Here is an 18,059-nt window from a genome sequence, read left to right on the forward strand (position 1 = left end):
GAGGTGCCACAAGGTCATGGAACCTCACTCACTCATCGACTTCTGGAACCCAAGGTGGAAGACAGCTACCCTGGGCAGGAGCGCTGGCTACGGGACTACTGTGCCTCAGGCCTATACATCCTCGTGTTGCTGCTGGAGGGCTACAAATTCAGTGAGGAGACCTGGCCCAACATCCAGTTCCAGAAGCAGGTGACTGCCCTAAGAACCTTGCATGTCTGGATCAGGGTAAGGATGGGATAGGGCCCAGGACAGCCACCCAGCATCCCTGAAGAGCCATTGTCTCACAGGCAGGCGGCACGGACATTGGCTGGACACTGGGCTTCATGCTGAACCTGACAGGCATGATCCCAGCTGAGGCGCTGACCCAGTGGCGGGCTCAGAGCTACAGCATCTGGATAGCTGGAGTAGTGTTTGCAGTGCTGACCCTCGTGGCCATTCTTGGGGCAGCTGCAGTCCAGCTCTTCTGGACCCAGGACTAGGTAGAAACAAAGCTGATGGCGATGTCTAAAGCAGAAAAAGTCGATGGTGACAACACGGCTGTTTGTGTTGTCACCACAGGACCTTCTGAGCACATCCTAGACGCCTGCCCTCATGAGCCCCTGACACTTGAGGGCTCCAGTCTGCTGAGCAGGCCAGGAGAGCCACTTGCTGACAGTGCTGACTCCTCTGTGCCCTCAGGGCGGCACTGTCCATGGGGACTGTTAGTTGCCCCAGGGATAGAAACAAGAGAGGCAGCTGTGGGAATAGGGCTACCTCAGAAGGCTGTGTCCAGCCCAGCAGAGACTCCTTGCTTCCCCACTATATCAGACTAGACCTGAGAGTCAGAGTCCAGGCCTGAGGCCAGCCCAGCTTCCTCACAGAGCCCTTATCATCAACCCCAGAACATAGATCAAATCGGGACGAGGGGGATAGTTTTGTTTGTTTGTTTAAATTAAAGCTGGTTTTGTCACGGTATTTATTGCTAGTGCTGTTCTCCTGGCTGGGGTTCAGGTACAGGCAGGGCTTCCACACAGGTGGCAGCTGGGACTACAAAGCACTTGGGGAAAATACCAACACGGCCATCTCGGTGTCCCTCCAGCCATGCTTCGTCCACTGTGGAGACATGTTGGGTACCGTGTCTGCCTACAGAAAAGACTGAGCCCTAGAGAGCAGAGCCCCCACCAGGCCTGAGCAAGCCAGCAGTGTGGAGAAAGGGCAGCCTTCTACCTTCACACAGAACATCCACTGTGTCCCCTTGGCGGAAGTCCAAGTCCTCCGGCCTTTGGGCACGATAGTCGTACTGAGCTACCACTTGGTAGAGGACTGGCCGGCCCCAGGCCCCCTGTAATAGAAGAGTGGGCTGCAGGGGCAGTGCACTCGAGGGGCTTCCCTTCCAACTGCCTGGGCTGCCCACAGCAGGCACCAGTCTCTCCCCTTGGCTCACCCGGCACTGGAGCTGCAAGCCTCTTGGGCTCACTGGCACATTCCTCCATACACTCTGCAGTGAGTCCTCCGTGGAGATGGGGACCCAGGCTCTGTCCTCTCCTCGGGCTTTGTAGCTGCACAGAGGGTCCTGAGGGTGAGCTACAGTGTGCAGGGGGAGTACCTAGTGCCTGGTCTGTCCCTAAAGGAAATTAATTTCTGGGGCTCTCCACTGTTCCCGGCTGGCCTTTACTTCCAGGCTGCCCAGATTCTTAACATAGAGCTAAGGAGGCCTTAGCTTTCGTCCCATCCTGAGTCTGAAAAGTGACTGCTTCAGAGCAAAACAATAATAAAAAGCCTTCTCTCCAGTTCAGAAGAACCCTCGCTTCCTCGTAGCTCAGACCTATCCTTTTCTTCTGTAGCTTAGAGTCCCCATGCACAGCTTTCTGACTTACCTGAACTGCCCCTTCTGGGTCTGCTGAAGGAGAGCTTGAGACAGTAGTGTCCGAAAACTGGACAGGTCAGTTCCTCTGGGGACCTTCAGGGGCACAGTAAAGTGGCACTGCACAGTGACAGTCACCAAGGATTCAGGGTCCTTTGTAGCTGTTCCCTGAGGACAGAAACCGGGCTGCTTAGCCTTTAAAGGCAGGTTTGTTTTTGGACCCAAGGAATCAGAGTAGAGACTGGGCTGAGAGGTCAAGGAGAATCTGAGGAATGGCCTTCCTTGCTTTAAGTGGCTGATGAGGAGAGACTGGAGAGCAGGACAGCTCTTACCTCAGCACTAGAGGAATCTTCAGAGGGGCCCGGGACAGGCCCTCCAGTTGCCAGCAAACTGTCCCATAGGCCAGGGCTCATGTGACCACCTTTTCATAAAGGAGACACTTTGGAGTAGAGGAAGGGCTGGCAAGTAGCTGGCCCCGCCCTAAACTTCCCTTAAGGGACAAGTGACCATGCCCCAGCTCTCCTGAAGAGGCGCTCCCTACCCCTTGTGCTCAGGACCCTCTTACACACGGGTGAGGACGACTGGAGGCCGGCTTGCTCCACCTGGGAGCTCTGCAAAGATAGACAGACAGTAGTTAGAGGGACTGTACAAGTGTGGGTCCTCACTCAGGCCACCTGCAGCCATCATGACACATTTTGTTTAGTTGGTTTTGTTACATATTACACTAAACAAAACTATTTGTGTACACATTGTTCAAAAGTCATTTACGTACAATTTGAACACCTGCCAGGGTTTTTACTATTTAGATTGCCAAGATTCCTTCAGGTACAATAGGGGCTACACCCTTCCACTTAAAAGCATGTTTAACAGGATGTTGAGAGCCTACTCTGTATATGAAGAAGCTACACAAGCCTGTTGTGGATAAGGGTAAAGTATAGACCAGGTAAGATACTTTGCCAAGTTTCAATAGAGTTAACCTTTTCCTTAGAAGTTTGTAACTCACACTTCAGCCTTTACACTCGGGAGGGCTTTGCTCCAAGCATGGCCTCTTGTATTCTGTCTACACAGATCTGTACCATGAATCGAGTAGAATAAATGTGCATAGCCTTCTTCTCTGTTCCCTCCTCTGGAGTCCTCAGCCCACACTTGAGTTGGTAACCTGGTTACTCTCTAGTACTGGTGAGTGCCCTTGCTAAAGGATGCCTTTCCATTGTTTGTGGTTTGGTGGTGTTTCCTAGACATTCCCTGGTGGAGTTTTACCTTTGTTGGATTTGTATAAACGTGTGTGTGTGTGTGTGTGTGTGTGTGTGTGTGTGTGTGTGTGTGTGTGTGTGTGTGTGTGTGTGTTGCCTGAAGGTGGGACCTAGAGTACAGGGGTCTTGAGGTGGTGGATCTGGACTTAAGAGAGAAACTCTCTGAGCTCTGACCTAGCACAGTCAGTGGTTAAAGATATAGTCTGGGAGTTTGGCCAGCAGTCAGCAAGAAGTCATTAGCCAAACTTCTCTGGAAATTCATGGGAGGCCCAGACCATAGGCACACCTTGGGACAGGGCTGAGTCTCCGCAGGTCTAGAGTCCACAGGTTGCCCAGCATCAGTGGTGAGTCAGCAACTTCCTGGGTCTTCTATCAATCCCCAAATCTCAATGCTGGCTTCTCCATTGATCCTGAGAGGCTCAGGATAGAATCTTAGGAAGTCATCCCAGCCTAGGATGCCCTGTGTTAGAGAGGAGGTGGGGACCTTAACCCTCTGTGGGACACTCATGAATGTGGCTTGTGAACTAGTCTTAAAGAAACACTACGGAAATGTACCGTGTGACCCTTATGAAGCTTACAGCCCAGGACAGGAGCTGGCAGATGCAGGTTTAAGTCCCTGGGGATTTTGAGCATAGCTGTGAGGGTATAATTGCTCATAAGGACATTGCACCGTTGGATTGGCATGAACTAAAGACTGGATCAACTGGAACTGACTGTCCTGTGACTTGTAATAAGCCCCTGTCAAACCTCTTCAAAGTGCTCACCACTTGCACATGGGGCTGCCGTAGCGAAGCAAGGGTTCCTGCCTAACTCCTCTTCACAAGGGCTCTGAAGGTTTCCAATGGCCAGGAAGGAAGGCATTGTTTGGTCCTTCTGACCTGTCTTTCCCCAGGCTATCAAGTGATTTGATCACCGAATGTCCAACAGAGGCGCCAATTTCCTGTTAACAGCCACCCTCTGGTCCCTGTGGTAGGTTTGAATGTGTACCAGTGAGTGGGCCCTACCAGCCCCATGCCTGGTATGGCTGACTCTTGCCATAGCCATGGCCTGGTTCTCAAGGAGGCTGCTTGCTCTCTCAGCTCAGGCTTAGTCTTTGGCCAATAGCAGTGAATACACGAGAGTGACCAGCCATCCCTGCCTGGCCAGAGATGTGTCTCGAGGAGAGTAGGAAGGTGATGGGTACCAGCTCTTGGAAGGTTTAGGTTTCGGGCCACAGGAGGAGAGTACCCTGATTCTCAAAGCTTTCCACCATGGGGCTCAAGCCCATGGCTCATTCCACCTAAACCTTGTTTCTGCAAAACCAAGCAAAGTTAGGCCTGGGTCTGCTTGATGCCTACACATCTACCTGCTGAGGCTGGATGTCCGAGTTGTGGTCATCAGGGATGACAGAAGCCACCACCTAGTGGGCACAATAATACAGCTGGATTAGGGCCCCACTCGTCTGCTCCTCCAGGTCCCCAGTTCCCAGCACCTCTCTGGCTTTACTTTGCAGGGTGTGGGCTACATACACTCTAGCCCAAGCCTGCTGAACCACTACAGCTAAAACAAAACAAAATAACCCAAACGTATGACCAAGAGAAAGTTGTGCTAATAATATCAACTTAATTTAGTATAACTTGTTCTCCATATTTTTCATTTCTTGTAACCGTCTCCTGCTGTGCTCATGGACGCTGTTGAGTGGACAAACACGCTCTCCTCTCCACCTGTACTGAGTTTGCTTCTGGGCACACTCACAAGCAGCGCGCACCTCAGGCAGCTGCTCATGGTCACATAGTGTTGGCAGGTCCAGCGCAAGTGACCGTAGGTGTGTGGCCAGCCCAGGGGTCATCACTGCAAAGCCAAATGGCCATTCTTGGTGATACTGCTAGTGACTGTTTTCTTGAGTCTTATATTTGGAGGCGGGATACTCACCACAGCCTGTGGTTTAGGGGGCTGATGTAGCCTAGGCTGGCCACCCACTCTGGGACCTTGCTATTTATGCAGACGTATGGAAACAGACACATGAGAAGAAGAGGCAGACACTGGCAACCTCTGGGAGAAGAGTATGGGGTGAAGGCGGGACCAACCAGGGTTTCCCATCAAAAGGCCTGAACCCTCCTTGAACTGACTTCCGATAAGTTCTGCCTCCAGTCTGCAGCCTCGTGTGTTAGTACTCACCCCAACCCTAGGAGCCTTGTGTCCACTTTCTACCTTCTGACTTTCAAGTGGCCTAGATTATACCCAACTGTCCTTGTAGACACACGAGATGTCCAGTGCCAGCACCAGCACACCATGAGCAGGATACAGCTATGTTCTGGCAGCTGGGCCCCTGAGCTGGAAAACACCCTGGTGTTTTACCTTAGCCTTGCCGAGGAAATCCATGGGCTCCAGATGTTTCAGGTATCGCCGAGGAGGCTGGAAGACCTCCCCCTTGGGCACTTGCCGCAGCTGCAGTGGTACCTGTTTCTGGAACATGTAAACCAGGTTAGCCACAGTTGCAAGAGCCCTGAGCCTTGACACAGCAGGGGCTGCCTGGGCTCCCATCACATGTGATGGTACAGGAAGTGCGAGGCCCCCAGGCTACCTCTTGCCATGTTTTATAGTCTTGAAGGAGTGAGCTATAGAACCTACCTTCAAACCAACCTGCTCTCACCTGCACTTTGTCCATGGCAGCCTCCAGGGTGTCTTGGGCCCCCTCTGGCCGTTTGGAGATTGCTTCTACTAGAGTATTGGCAGCCTTGGTCCAGAGCCCTGCCTGGCACTGCACTGATGCCATGTTATATAGGACCTAGGACCACGAACAGACATGACGGGGGGCCAGGACCCCCAGGTGGTCCTCACACCAGCTCCCCAGTTACAATAGCTGAAGGTTCTTCTGTATGTTCAGCTGATGCTACCAGGCCACCTGCTGCCCGACCAGCTCAGGTTTCAGATGCCAAGTTCTCATGCCCTGGATCTGTTTAGTCCTGGGGGGACCATGTTTTGCTTTGGACTATTCTGCTTGAAGCAGCAGAAGTACCTCTCCCTTTACCTTTTAAAGTGTCTCCCACGGGGAGGGGGTTGAGGGGGAAGTTAGAGAGATGGCTCAGTGGTTAAGAGTACTTGTTGCTCTTCTGAAGACTTGGGTTAGGTTCCTAACTCTCCCACGGTGGCTCACAAAGTCTCCCTTAGCTGACACCCTCCCAATTCTGTACCCTGCCACCACCATTAACTGCTCCCTCCACCTCTGAGTCAGTACTGTATGTCTACAGATTCCTTCCCATTGTCAATGCAAGGACACTCAGAACCCCACGTGCAATGAAACAGAGCATTCTCGTGGGCAAAGAGGACAGAGTTAAGGCTATCTTACACCCTCTGTGACAGGCAGATAAACTGACACAATGCTGTGACCCCACTCTCCCTTCACCCGGAGAGGAAAGCACATACCAAACTTAAAACTTTGCTACAAGGGGAGAAACCCACCTACTCTTCTTAAGGCTGTGTTCCTGCTGTTTCCTCCGGCCCAGCTGTACATACTGAGCCAACCGCCTTCCCCCAAACTGTCTGTCACCTTGTCATGGTCTTCAAGTGCGTCCTGTCTTTATCCAACATGAGCCCATGCTGGCTGGCTCCACAGTGTGAGGAGTCCACTCCCTCCACTGCCTCCACTGCCTCCACTCCCTCCACTGCCTCCACTGCCTCCACTCCCTCCACTGCCTCCACTGCCTCCACTCCATCCACTGCCTCCACTGCCTCCACTCCCTCCACTGTCTCCACTCCCTCCACTGCCTCCACTCCCTCCACTGCTTCCACTCCCTCCACTCCCTCCACTGCCTCCACTCCCTCCACTGCCTCCACTCCCTCCACTCCCTCCACTGCCTCCACTCCCTCCACTCCCTCCACTGCCTCCACTCTCTCCACTCCCTCCACTCCCTCCACTGCCTCCACTCCCTCCACTCCCTCCACTGCCTCCACTCTCTCCACTGCCTCCAGTGCCTCCACTCCATCCACTGCCTCCACTCCCTCCACTCCCTCCACTGCCTCCACTCCCTCCACTCCCTCCACTGCCTCCACTCTCTCCACTCCCTCCACTCCCTCCACTGCCTCCACTCCCTCCACTCCCTCCACTGCCTCCACTCCCTCCACTGCCTCCAGTGCCTCCACTCCATCCACTGCCTCCACTCCCTCCACTGCCTCCACTCCCTCCACTGCCTCCACTCCCTCCACTCCCTCCACTGCCTCCACTCCCTCCACTGCTTCCACTCCCTCCACTCCCTCCACTGCCTCCACTCCCTCCACTGCCTCCACTCCCTCCACTCCCTCCACTGCCTCCACTCTCTCCACTCCCTCCACTCCCTCCACTGCCTCCACTCCCTCCACTCCCTCCACTGCCTCCACTCTCTCCACTCCCTCCACTCCCTCCACTGCCTCCACTCCCTCCACTGCCTCCACTCCATCCACTGCCTCCACTCCCTCCACTGCCTCCACTCCCTCCACTCCCTCCACTCCCTCCACTCCCTCCACTGCCTCCACTCCCTCCACTCCCTCCACTGCCTCCTTGGGCAATCAAAGAGCGAGGGGATTCAGGGCTCCAAAATCTTTGGCTGGACAAAATGCCTCCTTCCACGTGGCCCACCATGACAGCAACACCAACATCAAGGAGAAAAGCCCTGGCAGACTCCACAAGACAAGACCTAGAACAAGCCAGGACCTCAGACTGTGTTATAGCCCCCTATTGCAATGTAGGGCCATGGCGGAACCTTAGAACATCCATGAACCGCAGGGCCACAGACCGCACCTCTAAGCCCCAGCAATACTGCTTGGCGTCCAACCTTCACACGAGTCAGTGCCCACTCACCTCCCAGGCTTGCAGTTTGAAGTCCAGACCCAGTTGTGTGTAGTCAATGGCAGCATTGCCCCTCAGCTGTGCCAGGGCCAACTGGAAGTCGGACACAGCCTCCTGGAGCCTGTGGGCATCAGGGCTCTCTCAATAGCTACAAGGGAGTTGCTAAGCCTCCGCGTTAGCTCTGGGAGAACGGTAGTACTCACTGCCGTGGGTACTCAAGTCCAGGAGAGTGTGCTTAATGGAAGTTTACTGTCTAACTCTGCTTAGCCACCTTGAACACCTGATCGCTGTGCCTGACAGGGGACCATGCCTACAGCCCCAAACCCTTCCAACTGTTCTGTGCAGTCCTTTTCTGCCTCTCAGGCCCTAACCTTATGAGGCCTTCATTTATCTCTGGACTTCCAACTGTGGTTGAAATCCCTGTCCCTCACTAGATATTCCACTCCCCCAGTCACCACTCCTGGACACTGGAGCCTGCAGCCCTGATTATCTCCTCCGTTCCTCCTCTTAGAGAGCTGGGTGGCCAGGCACATCTTGGGATAAGCCCTGGTTTTCACATTGGCACATTGACTCTAAATGCAGTGATCTTACTACTAGAGACATAAGGAGAGAACCGGAATGCTGAGAAAACACTGTAAATCTTTATAGGGACAGGAAACATGGGGCGGGGGGTGCTAACCAGAGCATCCTCACCCAGGCTGGAGGGGATCCAGAGGACAGACAGCAGGAAGTAGGAGCAAGCCTGGGTTTGCAGAGACAAAGAACCGTTTATTAAGGAACGGGGGATACTGCCGTGTTCTCACCTCTGCAGCTGGAAATTGGCCACTCCCCGCTGGAGGAAGCCAACAGCCATGCAGGTGTCCTTGGTCACTGCTTGGTCAAATGCCTAGGGACAAAAATGTGTGTGAACACCAAACCCAGTAACCTAGGGACTCAAAGCCACAAACACAAAGGGAAACGTATCAACAGATAAGGGCTGTTGCACAGTTAGAGCCTGGAGCCTGTGTTCTTGCATGGATTTCTCAGCTGCCCCAAGCACCTCACAACAGGCTCAGGGCACACCACCAAGGCAGAGAAACCCAATCTGTCCACCAGGAGCACAGAGCTTGAAGAAAACGCCCCAAAACGTCAGTAACAGTCATCTCTGAGAGACAGGACTGTGTAAATTTGAGGCTTTCCAAAATCTCTTTGCAGGGGCTAAAGAGGGCTGGTCTTCCAGAGGTCCTGAGTTCAATTCCCAGCGAGCTCATCTCACAAGCATCTGTAATGGGAGAATCCCCACCCACAAAACACATTAATAACTGTTTTAAGATCTCTCTTGGTAGGTCACACGGAGTGCACACTAGGTGTGTACTAGAGTCAGAGCCTAGAAGCCTCTGTGCACAGGAACTGCTGCACTTTCCTCATGCCATGCCTGGCCAGGTAGAGGGCTGGCTGGGAGCTGGGGCTGACTTTGAAGCTTTTCCATGCCACAGTCAGCCTGGAAACGCCATGGCTGCTCGTAGTAGATTCACCCAGCACCTCAGGCTTCACACCGACAGGCCCAAGTGCAGCCTTCTCAGACCTGCACACTTGGATTTCCTTATTGCAGTTATTCCACCAACTTCTTACGTTTCCGGGTCCAGCCGGTGTGCCTACGCTGTACACACAGACGTTTTATTGACTCAAGGCAGTGCCCGTTCTTCTTGTGGTAGAGCGTTTCAAACTCCTGTCTTGTGAGGAGGTGAGCGTGTGACTCACCGTCACCACCTGGTAACCGATCATTACATCCCCTTTCCTGGACAAGAACCTTTTGTTGTTCCGTTTGGCTTTTAAGACAGAATTTCTCTGTGTAGCCCTGGAATTCACTTTGTAGCCTAGGCTGGCCTCAACTCTGTTGCTTCAGACTCAGAGATCTGCCTGCCTCTGTCTCCAGAGTGCTGGGATTAAAGGCAGGCATCACCATGCGTGGCTCAAACAAAACCCTTTTAATGAAGAAACAGTAAGGACAGATGAATATGGAAGAGGTTGGCAAGGTGGCTCAGTGGAAGGACACTTGCCATCATGCCTAACGACCTCAGTTTGATCACTAGATCCCACACGGGGCAAAGAGAAAACAGACAAGTTTTCTCCTGATTTACACACACACGCACACACACACACACACACACACACGTGTTTTAATTAATTAATTAATTAATTAAAACTCTAAGAAAGAAATGATAAAGAGACTATCGCCACGCAGCTGTCTTCCTACTCTCACCCTTGTGCTCCGGTGTCTTTCCTTCTCACCTGTGTGGTGTTCACGTAGGTCTGCACTGTGGTCAGGGTGCTGAGGGTTTCTATCACACACCCAGGAATGGCTAGAACTTTGATGACCGTGAAGTGGGAAGGCAGTGCTGCCCCCTCTACAGTGTGCTCCCCTGAGTAGGTCTGCTTTGAGAAGCAGGTGGGAGGCATGCGAGTGCTCAGAGGCGGGAAGACAGACTGTGTGACACCGACTTATCACACGCATCTGCTAAAATCTGTGCCCCCCCCAACCCCCAACACACACTTTCCGTCCCACACTCACCTTCCGAGAAAGAGCAGAGCCCCTGCCTGCTCTGACCCAGCCACTGCCAGCCTTTGAGTATGCCCCTCCCTCAGTCCTGAGCACCTGAGCCTGGGCATGCCAGACTTGGTACAGAACTGCCACATTTAGCTTATGTGGCTATGGCGACTGAAGATACCCTGTGTCCCATTCTGGTCTCAACCAAGAGAGGGGTCTCCTAACCACAAAGCTCCAACCTGCCTCAGGCAGTCAGTAAGACAGAAAGAACATTAGTGAAACAACCTCTAGGAGAACGGCAGGGTAAAGGGCAAGGATTCCTCCCCTTTCTAGGTGGACTGTGAGGTGCAGAAGAGCGTGTTTTTCCTGGGTGCTCATTGGAAGATAAGGTGTCACGTCTGCAGTCACATCTTCATTTACATTCCGCTATAGGCCTCCACTAAGGATTGGGGTGCGGGATCTGTTTTCCAGTCCTGGGGCGCTTACCCTCAGCGCAGCCTCGGGATCCCCTGCCATCAGGTGCACGCAGCCCATGTTGAAGTACATCTTAGCCAGCGGCTCCCGGACATCTGAAAAGAAGCACAGTGCAGAGTCCCAGTCTTCGCGTGCTACGGCCAGTACGCCCCGGTGCCAGTCCCGTATCTGATCCCCTAGAGAGCTCATGGAGTGAGGACGCCTGCTTTGCGGCGAAGGAAGTTAGCGATTCTAGCTGAAGCGCGCGGGACAGGAAGAGTGTGCCCCACAGAAACTGGGGGACCGTGGGCCAGGGGCAGGGCCAGGGGCAAGGGGACCAGGACAACAACGAGAAGCAGCTGGTAGCAAGCCAACTGGAGTTGTGACAATCTGTCCTTGATACTGAGTAGATGGTCCAAGGCCGAGGCCCCTCTCTCACGCCCCGCCTTGAACCACTTAGCCTGAGAAGCGGTCTTCGATTACTTAGCCATGCCCCTTCATCCCAGGCAGCTCAGCGCCAATGAGGCCACAGTCATCTCCATATGGACACGCCCTCTCCACCTGTCCCGCCTCCTAGTTCTTGCCTCCTTCCCTGTTGGCCACACACCTTACTCAAGCCAAGCCCACTCCATCTTTTTCCCAGCAAGCTCAGAACTTAATTGGGCCGTGGCTGGGCCCCTCGGCGTCTTTTACGCCAATTAGCAGAGTGTTTAGGGGAAAACCGGGCGGAAGTGCTGCAGCAGCCGGGCCAAGGTTCCGGGACCAGTGTGGACCGTGCACAGCAGAGCTCCCTGCCCCAGAAGTCTGCGTCTGTCAGGCTAGGTGGGCAGCCTGATGGAGAAACAACAGCTCAAGGGCCGGTAGAGCTCGACCTCCGGCCCCGCCTCTTCGAAAGTGACCGGGTGGGCTTGGAGACTCCGGAGCTACAAGCTGAGCAGGACTGGATGCCATGTGACTAGCCAGAGCCCTCGGAAGCGGGGTTGAGGCTTTGGAGTCCATGGTGGTGCAGCCCACGAGGGCTTTCTCCACTAGTGGGCGCTGGCCTGGCTGCCCCTCTCCCTTGGGAGTGTGGCCACTGGGACTTAGTCTTCTACGCTGCTCTCCAGATGGAGAAAAACTAGCCCTTGGACAGGATTGCATCTTGTATAGATGGGTGGGGCGGCCCAATATAGACTCTGCACGACACCAGGAAGTTGATGTCCACTTTCATAATCCTGCTTGGATGGGGTCCCCCACAGTATGGGAGTCATATGCCTTACCCAAAGATGCTGATACAAACGTTAATCTCTTCTGAACTTTTCTCCCGGACACTTGGAGCACCATGGCTTGACCAGACCAGCTGTTGAAATTAAGCACCACAACACCCAATCCAAGCAGCTAGGCTCAGCCGAATCGCCGGCCCATCACCCTTCCCTGCCGGGTTGTTGATCTCCTGTGCTCAGAGTCACAGTTGATTGTCTTTCCTGTGCGACTCTGGCCAGCTAAGTTTCCATGCCTTCATGCGTGTCCTACCCAGGCTTTTTATGAGAGCTGAATGAGCTCTCACGGTGTCAGCAAACTGCTGGTTTGTCACCCTGAGCGGGGGTTGGGGGGTGGGGTTGGGGCGGCTCTGTCTCCCTTGGCATTTCTCTGTGAGCTGAGTTTCCTTAAACTGCTGCCTGGAGTGCATGAGTGTTGCTAACCTGCCTTCTTTAAGTCCTAGTGCAGCCATTCTACCTCAATACCCAGATCCCGAGTTGTCTCCATGCAGGCTGGGCACTCTCCCTTTATTTGGCTCCTCTCCCTCTTGCTTTCTCACTGCCCCTTCCTGGAAGCCCAGCCTAAACTCTATCCCTGCCTTCCTAGCCCCATCTGCCCATTTTCCTTTCCATAGGTCAGGATTCTTTCTAGAATGTTCCATAGCCCATATGGTGGTTTGAATCAAAATGACCCCATATTCTCATATATTTGGATGCTTGGATCCCAGTTGGTGGAAATGTTTGGGAAGGATTAGGAGGTGTGGCCTCATTGGAGTGGGTATGCCATGGGGATTGGGCTTTGAGGTTTCAAAAAGCCCACACCATTCCCAGTTAGCTCTCTTGCTCTCTGTCTCATGCTTGTGGGTCAAGAGCCTCTCTCAGGGCTGGAGAAATGGCTTAGCAGTTAAGAGCACTAACTGCTCTACCAGAGGTCTGTAGTGCCACAGTCTGCCTACCTGCCACCATGCTCCTGCCCTGATGGATGTGGACTCATCCTTAGAACCATAAGCCCCATAATTTTTTTCTTCTCTAAGTTGCTTTGGTCATGGAGTCTGCATAGCTACAGAAAATTAACTAAGACACCCCACTTTTTCTGTTACATGGTATACAACATGGTCCCAAGTTCTCTAAGGATTTCCTCCTGTTTTCCGATGAACCCAAAACATCAGTCCCAGTGATTTTCCCCTGAGCATGTATGATGTGCTCTCCATACAGTTGTTACATGGACCATCATAATGACCAGGTAGCTTACGTTTAAGCAGACAGGAGCCCGGTCACGTTCCGGTCATGGTGTCCGGCCCAGAGGGATGCCAGTTGGACAGACCTGTGCTTTTGGCTCTGCGTAGGTCTATAGTCATTGTGTGACTGGTATCTGAGTGGCAGGGCATCCTCTGGGGATGATTTCAAGTTCACTGATGAATCTTAAAGGAGGGTGGATTACGGACGTTGGGTGATATACAGACTCTTGTCTCCATGTTTGCTGAAGGGTCCAAGGGAACTGCTATACCAGCTTGAAAAGCCCATGTCTGAGAGCCAAGCCTCAGTTTCTTTTTAGGACAGGTGACTCAAGAAGGTGAACAGGGCATAGGATCATTTACCCTCTCCTCCTCTGGCCTCTCAGGATCTAGAGGGAAGTTGGGGCGAGCAATGGAAGTGTGTCTGAGGAGTCTCCTTTGTGTACATAAGTCAACGCTGTCCCAGGAGCACAGTGCCCCCCACAAGTGTGGGTGAGGCTGTCGGGAAGTAGGACCCGTGTACTGCAAACAGAAGCCCAAGATGATACCCCCATCACAGTGAAAGGTAGTGGAGTAGTTCCTCAGGTGAAGAGAAATGTGTCCACACAAAACCGGCAGAGGAGCGGGACATTTTCTCAGCATGGGTTGATGCAGAAGGATAAAGAATCACAGGCTCGCCACAACTCAATAGAAGGCACTGTCTCAAATAAATAAATAAAAATCAAAAAGGAGGCAAGCAAAACATAAATACAAGCGTTCAGAGTGATGCTGTTTATAATAGCAAAAGGGAGAACCCGTGCAGATGCCCGATAACTGATAAATTCAAGCTCCCTCCAGGCAGTTATTTTTTATTCAGTTATAAAAAGGCATGAGGTTTCTGACACAGCTTGGGTGTGCTTTGAGGAGACATACCACTCATAAAAACACAGATATTCTATGACCCTATTTGTAGCAATTATCCACAGCAAGCGAATTCATGGAGAGGAGAGGTGGAGGTATGGGATGGTCTCTGGCAGATAATGAAATGTCCTTCAGTGGAATTGTGCAGAAGGTGAGCTTTATTGTATGTCAGTTACGTGGAAAAGCTGTTGGAAGTTTCTGAGATGTGGGCAGAAACAGGGTGAGGGCTTGTGAGTAAGTAATGCTGTTCCCAGAGGAAGCCCACTATGCCAGCCAGTCTCCTCAATACCTTTGTCGTGGCTGCCCTGGTGTCTCTGGAGTCGGAAGGCTGCTGTGTTCTGTTCCTAGTAGGCTCTGGGTACCAGCTCTGTCCTACTATGCATACCTTCCTTTTCTCCCAGGCTGTGTGGCAAGTCCTGAGAGCCACATGCAACCCTCAGCTAGGGGCTGAGGGACCTGGAGACCTACCTTGAAACCTACCTGGGAACCAGATCCAAGTCCAAACCTGCAAGTCAGAGTACAGAGGGAACTGGGAACCTACTCAAAGCCAGTGCTGTAGACTCTGAACCACCATACCTCACCCCATGGTCATTCCCCATGCCCAACCTGGAAAGAGGACAGGAGGAACTCACCTTGACCTACCAGTGGTCCCTCAAGCCTGATGCCTCTTCCAGACAAAGCCAGCCCCAGGTCAGCTGAGAGTGGAAAAGAGAACCAACAGAGGGACTGGGCAGGACACTGTTCTCAGTGGACCCAGTGAGGCCAGATTCTGCTCCAGTTAGGACAAACGGATGAACTGGGCCCTGGGTTATTCCCATGCTCTGTGGTATGTATGTTATCACAGTGGCAGCTGAGGGCAGGACCTGCCTGGTGCAGAGATTCCGGGGTGTGCAGGCAGGAAGGTGCTGTGTAAGAACAGTACTGCCCTGCTGATGGAGAGCGACTGGGAGGAGACGCTGGGCTTGGCCAGCAGAGGGGCCCAGAGACCAGCTTCTAGTGGCTGTCTACGGCCTTAGCATAAAAAGACTGTGTGTGCTATTGGCTTGGGAACTAGCAGCAAGGTTTTTAGGCTAATTCTAGAGTCCCCCAGCCCTTGAGAGACAAGAGGCTATTTCCCACTCCCCATATGCCCAACTGAGGGACCCCTGAGGGAAGTTTAGGGGATGGCCTTGACCATCTCTTTAAGTCTAACCATACCTGATTAGGTCCCCTTTACATAGCCCCTGGTACTACCCCTGATTGCAAGAAAAGTCTAGAGCTCCGTGCTGTTTTTTTTTTTTTTAATCTTTAATGTGTGTGCATAAGTTTTCAATGTGCACATTCATGTGTAAGTATAGAGAACACATGTGGAGGCCAGAGAACACCCATTAATCATCACCTGTCACCTGGATTATCTGGCCCACAGCTTTTGGGACTCTCTTGTCTCTATCTTCTTTCCATTCATAGGAACAGCCTGGCTGTACAGGGACACACCAGCGGGTCTGACTGCACGGGAACACGCTAGCATGTCTGGCTGTATAGAGACACGCTAGTATGTCTGGCTGTACAGGGACACGCTAGTATGTCTGGCTGCATAGGAACACACCAGTCCCCCTGAACACACCAAATGGGGAAATCACTTTATGCACCGAGCCACAGCCTAGCTCCCTCTGTTGTTTGTGGAATGTCTTCATTGTGCATAGCTGAGGGAATGGGGCTGAGGAGAGTGTATCAGTGCAGGGAAGCAGCAGGAGGTGTCATGCAGCAGGCATGAGCTGTCACCCTGGTTACTCCCTTCCTGCCTGGATTAATTTGTTTCCTCACTTGTTTATCAATATTCATCAAACACCTTAGGCAATGGCTTTGGTGCCAGAATGGAGCCTGCAGTTTGGGAAGGCTCAGTGGGGACAGCTAGGGAGCCTGAGTAAGAGGAGCATCAAAATATCTTCCACTAGCTGCCGTCTTAACAGCCGCTCTAACGCTCTGCTCCAGACAACTTGGCCCTGGGCTCTTCACTTTATTCTTTTTTTTTTTTTAAGATTTATTTATTTATATGTAAGTACACTGTAGCTGTCTTCAGACACACCAGAAGAGGGCATCAGGTCTCATTACAGATGGTTGTGAGCCACCATGTGGTTGCTGGGAATTGAACTCAGGACCTCTGGAAGAGCAGTCAGTGCTCTTAACCACTGAGCCATCTCTCCAGCCCTCTTCACTTTATTCTTGCAAGAGCTTTTTGCAGGGGAATGCGAGGGAGGCTAATCTCAAATTCCTCCGACCTTGGCCTTCGGAGAGCCGGAAGCATAGGTGCGTGTGCTCTAACGCCAAGCTTGCTTTATTCTGCCTAGCATCCACATGTGGGCATGGAGATTTGTCTGTGAGCAACAGGTCCCTGCGAGGGAACCCGGGGCTCTGATAGGTGAGGTGGAGGACAAGTTACAGAGCCCCACTTCTGCTGGCACAGGAAAAAGCCACCTTGCTAAGTTAAACTTAACATTTGCCAGGAGTCTTAACTGCTTCATAGCGGGTCAAAGAAAACTGCTTTTGGGAATGGTCCAGGAGTAACCAATAGCATGGTGAAGTCAAGCACATACTATTTTATGGAGGGGGAGCTGTGGCCATAATTACCTTCTTTCTGCCGAGGCTTCTATCTCTTCCATCACAAGTCATAAACAGTATCCTGTCAGGAGTCTGGAAACCACGTCTGCTAGCAACAGAGGGTTTCCCTGGCCACTCCTCACTGAATATGAGGAAGACCTGGCTCATACGTTTGCCCAGCAGCCCCGGATGCTCTCCGTCAGCTTTCCTTGTGAGCACCTGCACATTGTGTCTGGAGGCCCTACAAGCTTCAGAGGGGGGTGATATGAATCCAGGACCTGGCTGGCTGGCAGGGGCAGGATCTTGGAGAGGTGTGCTCGACGACCATTGCTAGAAAAGAAGTGGGGAACATGCCTTCCACCTGGGGTGCTGACCATCTAGATGCCAGCTCTGCTGAACTGAAATGCAGGTAGAGTGGTCAGGGCTGAACGTGATAATAGATCCATGCTTCTGTGGGACCATGGGACCGTGGCCATGACCCCACAAGGGGATCCTTGATGCCGCCTGTAGATGGAAATGCCTTCTAATCTGGGACTATTCAAGCCAAGGGAAAGTTAGCATAAACAGATAAGGTGCTCCTGAGTGTTTCTCCTTCTCTATACTTTAGAACTGAGAGGTAACAAAGACCATGACCTGGGAATATGTGTGAGGGGGTGGGGTGGTGTGTGTGTGATTGTATGTAGTGGTGGATGTATGTGTACTTGTGTGTATAGGGATGTGTTTGTGTGTGTGTGTGTGTGAAGAGGTGGATGTGTGTGTATGTGTTTGTATGTAGGGTAGGGGTGGATGTTTGATGCCAGTGTAAGAAGGAGTGAATTTGGGTGTCTGATGGGGATAGGTGTCCTGGGTGACAGCAGACTGAGGCAGTAGCTGTCCAGGCTGGAGTAGGACAGAGGTGTGCAGCTGTATTACTGGTCAGGAGAGATGTGATGCCATCCAAGTACCAAAGATGAGAGACATTCAGTCTGACTGTGAAGACATGGCACCCGTCTTCCTGCACTCTCACCCTGACACCTTAGGTCTGCGCGACTATACCCAGATCCACGGACTCTGGCCAACTCTATGTTAAAGGGTGCTGAACTTTTCAGGGATAATGCATTTTTCAAAATTTGTGGGAATATGTGTGAGGGGGTGGGGTGGTGTGTGTGTGATTGTATGTAGTGGTGGATGTATGTGTACTTGTGTGTATAGGGATGTGTGTGTGTGTGTGTGTGTGTGTGTGTGTGAAG

The 18,059-nt window shown here is 52.4% G+C and overlaps 2 protein-coding genes across 11 annotated transcripts in view; one reads left to right on the forward strand and one right to left on the reverse strand.

Moving 5' to 3' along the window:
- The window catches only part of Entpd8 (ectonucleoside triphosphate diphosphohydrolase 8), a 12,295-nt gene extending 9,342 nt beyond the window's left edge, over positions 1–2,953 (forward strand). For 8 of the 9 annotated variants that reach the window (XM_063284483.1, XM_063284484.1, XM_063284479.1 and 5 more), the window contains exons 10-11: positions 55–189; positions 288–2,953. In XM_063284483.1, coding sequence (XP_063140553.1) covers positions 55–189; positions 288–479 — 327 coding nt within the window. In that variant the 3' untranslated portion in view covers positions 480–2,953. The remainder of the gene's footprint in view (positions 1–54; positions 190–287) is intronic. The other variant, NM_001033565.2, reaches the window with a different exon arrangement.
- Noxa1 (NADPH oxidase activator 1) lies at positions 910–17,095 on the reverse strand. 2 transcript variants are annotated; one of them, NM_001100171.1, is made up of 12 exons: positions 10,914–11,090; positions 8,704–8,786; positions 7,913–8,021; positions 5,729–5,863; positions 5,434–5,541; positions 4,442–4,495; positions 2,385–2,454; positions 2,176–2,264; positions 1,857–2,011; positions 1,424–1,538; positions 1,207–1,321; positions 925–1,092 (listed from the first exon to the last, which is right to left on the reverse strand). In NM_001100171.1, the coding sequence occupies exons 1-12, from the start codon at positions 11,088–11,090 to the stop codon at positions 962–964; spliced, it is 1,341 nt and encodes a 446-aa protein (NP_001093641.1). In that variant the 3' UTR covers positions 925–961. The 2 variants fall into 2 exon arrangements, with proteins under 2 accessions (XP_017447306.1, NP_001093641.1); XM_017591817.3 differs by having other exon boundaries at positions 910–1,092; positions 1,207–1,538; positions 10,914–17,095.
- Positions 17,096–18,059: the final 964 nt, after the last annotated feature.

Source organism: Rattus norvegicus, chromosome 3 (genome assembly GCF_036323735.1).
Source record: "Rattus norvegicus strain BN/NHsdMcwi chromosome 3, GRCr8, whole genome shotgun sequence".
In the NCBI taxonomy this organism is placed as follows: Eukaryota; Metazoa; Chordata; class Mammalia; order Rodentia; family Muridae; genus Rattus; species Rattus norvegicus.

Bases quoted from the DNA above. Each gene is read 5' to 3' on its own strand.
- Noxa1 (XM_017591817.3), bottom strand. From the start codon at position 11,090: ATGAGCTCTCTAGGGGATCAGATACGGGACTGGCACCGGGGCGTACTG. The intron at 8,022-8,703 runs GTGAGAACACGG...TGATGCCCACAG, and splicing joins GCCAATTTCCAGCTGCAGAG to GCTCCAGGAGGCTGTGTCCG. The intron at 2,265-2,384 runs GTAGGGAGCGCC...CTTTATGAAAAG, and splicing joins GAGGGTCCTGAGCACAAGGG to GTGGTCACATGAGCCCTGGC.